The sequence below is a fragment of the Adiantum capillus-veneris genome, chromosome 21 (genome assembly GCF_014529385.1).
Source record: "Adiantum capillus-veneris isolate H3 chromosome 21, ASM1452938v2, whole genome shotgun sequence".
Taxonomy (NCBI): domain Eukaryota; kingdom Viridiplantae; phylum Streptophyta; class Polypodiopsida; order Polypodiales; family Pteridaceae; genus Adiantum; species Adiantum capillus-veneris.
In genome coordinates, this window is record NC_140951.1 from 102,495,188 (window position 1) to 102,498,850 (window position 3,663).

Sequence of the window (3,663 nt, forward strand, 5' to 3'; positions counted from 1 at the left end):
ACAGAGCACATAGCATAGAATCACACACATTTCAGATAATGAGGTTACTATTGTGAACATGTTGCACCTTGAAAAAATTTAGCCAAGATATTTGTCGAAAACGATTGGGAAGAAAACATTATCAAGAGCATCCCATTCACTTTCTTGATGAATTTCAGGTAAACATGTCTCATTATTACAATCATCTCACTCTTATGAATACCTACCCATTGGGTGTTATGGAGTTGTGTACATGCTACTATATGTGATATGTAGCCAAGTAATGTGTCAAGATAGTCCATTGTCTCTACCTACGCTATTATGTGTGCTATATTGTACAAGTGTGTGTAATAATAGCCCAATGTCCCTGTCTATGCTATAAAAGGACTCTATTGTAGTAAGATAGCAACATGTGTGCTATACAGTAAAAGTGTGTGTATCACATAGCACAATGTTCCTTTCTATGATATGATGTGTGGTATGTGAAAGAGCTATATTACATATTGAGAGCACTATGTGTGCTATATAGCGTAAGTGTGTGTAATAAGCGGCCAATCTCCCTATCTATGCTATTATGTCATAGTATTTCTTGCAGTATGAGTGCTATATAGCATAACTATGTGTAATAATAGCCCGATGGTCCTGTCTATGCTATTATGTGTGCCATGTAGCAGGACTCTATCAGAGTATGACAACATCATATCACCAAAATAAAATTACATCATTCAATCATTAAGTTTAGAGAACTTTGAACAGGTCAATTTTTGGTATAGTAATCGCAAGTACATTCAGTGCCCAAAATGCTATATACATGATTCCATAACCACAATCAACCTTCCTTACATACTTCTCATTGACTTCTATAGAGGCTGATGACACGAGCAGACACGCTGTCTGAAGGATTTTCAAACTGGTTCATCTTTGCATAAGCATTAGGGCTGGGTGAGACTGTCCACTTGACTAACCAAGGGAACAATGTGCTAACGAGGTAAATTGGGGACTGACAAATATCTACTGGTTCAAATGAAGTAGGACAGACACAAGTCTCGGGAGGGTCGAGCAGACACTTGTAGAGTGTGTCATCCACCACCAGTGTATTATCAGAGTTGAACTTAGGATGGTGCTTCCAAAAGTCTTTCAAACACTTGAAAAATATGGGCTTTGCATTATCTCTACATGGAGGGATCCCAGGAACTTCATTTAGATTGAAGCTCGCCTCTCCACACCCCTCTTGACCGATAATATCCAGGAAATGTTGTTTGTTCAGCCTAAGAAAGCATGCACTCAAAGAAAGTGCTAGATTGTCCTGGGTCATGCAGCTCCATAGTGCAACTTGTGCTCTTTGCAGCAGTGCATGCAAAAAGATTGATGCATTGGGCCTGACCACATATTCAAATTGCATATTTCCTGTAGCATTTGGCGCAGTGACTACCTGATACCTTGATCTTGCCCAATCAGGAATATTGCTTCTCGCTATTCCTTTGTAGAAGGAGACCTTATACCTCCTTATGAGAAGCCCATTCACATCCAGTATGATGCATAAATTGTCCCTTCTCTTCTTGTCCTCAAAAGACGCAGGAGGCAGTGCAACAATCTGTAGTGGCATTACCACAAGACACGGCCTCTCTTGCCTCTCATATTCATGTCCATTTTTGGCCTCGTTATCAGCATTCTTTGTACCTGCCTCATCTGTATCTGTAGCAGCCGCTCGACCCATAGGGACCTCTGGACTTTTACCTTTGGTATTCCCAATAGTGGGATCTATACAAGACTCAGTTGTATCATGTGCAACTGCCTCTTTCGTGTCCACAACAGCCATGAAATGTTCTCCCATTGCCTCTCCCGATTGAGCTGCTCTATCAGTGGGCACCTCTACGCCTTTCCATGCCTCATTGTTTTGCTCTATACATGCCTCAGTTTTATTATGTGTATTTGCCTCTTTCATGTCCGTAGCAGCCATGAGAACTTCTCCCATTGCCTCTCCCGATTGAACCGCTCTGTCGTATGCCTCAACTGTGTCGGCAGAAGCCGCGACATCACCGTTACCCACTGCTGAGCCTATTCCAGGTACTCTCTTAGTGAGGTCCTCCTCACCCAAGCCTCCCATATCTTCAACAGTGGCATCTATACCCTTTGTCTCCTCTGCATCAACAATGTCATCAACTGCATCACTTGGACAGACCACCTGGGCTTGAGCTGTGACATCACTTTCACCCACTGCCTCATGTGTTCCAGCTTCTTTCTCAATGAGGACCTCCTCACCCATGCCTCTGGTATCCTCAACAGTGGCATCTATACCCGTAGGAACAACTGCACCAAGAAGGGCATCCATGACAGCATGAACAATGTCAGAAGAAGAAGAAGACTTACCCGAATATTCAAATCCATAGCCAAGTGTGTCGGGTAAAGACAAATAGCAATTTATGGTTGCTTCTAAAGAAGAATTCTGTGGTTGCAGTGACGAGGCTTTGGAGCTTGGCGATGGCGAATGTGTGACAACAGGCAATCATCACGCAGGAGATTTATGAGGAAAAATGCTTACTTGCCTTACTATTATACTCGTTCGTGCCATAAAGCTCCACTACTTATCGTTCCTAGAGTTCTGTGGACTACAAATGACGTAGAATACATGCATTTGCTAATACTATCCATGTTCCTTGAAATGATTACTATTGATGGTCCAACTGGCCCTTTTCCCAATAAAAACTGATAGTTGTTCTGACACTTTACAGATTTTTCTACTAACAGAGTTTCATCGTACTCGAACTTTTTTGACCCTTGAGCTACCTCTTTGAATGGATTTGGTACTAGCTATACATGAAACAAGCTTAGAATAACTGATTCTAAATTTTCTTGGTTTTCAGCTCCCAAAATACCAGTTTCCTCATCCTTGGAATTCTCTTTGTCATTGGAATATTTAGTATAGCTTGATTTTGGCCCCGTTATAAACGCCTAGTAGCAGTAATCCAGAGAAATCTTTCAATCTTACGGTGCCATTAAAAAACACTTAATCAACTTCATATGGATCAACCCAAGATATCTTTAAGTTTTGTTTCTTAGGACCCAGTTTTGATTGATATAGCAGAACCAAATCTCCTTTAAGAAACTCCCTTACTTTGATTCGTCTATCATGCCAGTGCTTTTGTCTTTGCTGAACAATTTCCTGTTCCAGCATAGCACACTGTCTCAACTCATCCAGCTGTAACTCCTCAAGTCTCTTTTTCAGATTGTGATTAAAATCCATCCCATACTCCACTGCCATTCTGAGACTTGGAATCACAAACTCCATAGGTACAATAGCCTCAGTGCCATATACCATTCTAAATGGTGTTAGTCCAGTAGTGAGCTTATAGCATGTCCGATATGCCCAGAGAGCAGTTGGAAGTTTCAAATCCCACTAATGTGGCTCTTTTTGCACAATCTTAGTGAGAATAGTCTTGACAGTCTTGTTACTGCTTATGGCTTTCCATTGCATCTAGGATAATATGGTGTTAATTTTTTATGCTTGATTGAAATCATTTCCATGAGAATGTCCATAGTGTCATTTATAAAGTGTTTTCCCTGGTCAGACAGAATTTCCACGGGACATCCATATTGGTTAACAATATTTTCAAATAAGAACAGAGCTATTGACTTTGCATTGTTGTCAAGAAGAGCTTTAGCTTCCACCCATTTGGTGGCAAA

At 41.0% G+C, this 3,663-nt stretch overlaps 1 protein-coding gene across 1 annotated transcript; it reads right to left on the reverse strand.

Annotated features, from left to right (window-relative positions):
- Nucleotides 1–2,986: 2,986 nt before the first annotated feature.
- Nucleotides 2,987–3,298, reverse strand: LOC147431449 (uncharacterized). Its single transcript, XM_086493673.1, has one exon. It carries the CDS (start codon nt 3,296–3,298, stop codon nt 2,987–2,989), a length of 312 nt encoding a protein of 103 aa, XP_086349799.1.
- Between the last annotated feature and the right edge of the window lie 365 nt (nt 3,299–3,663).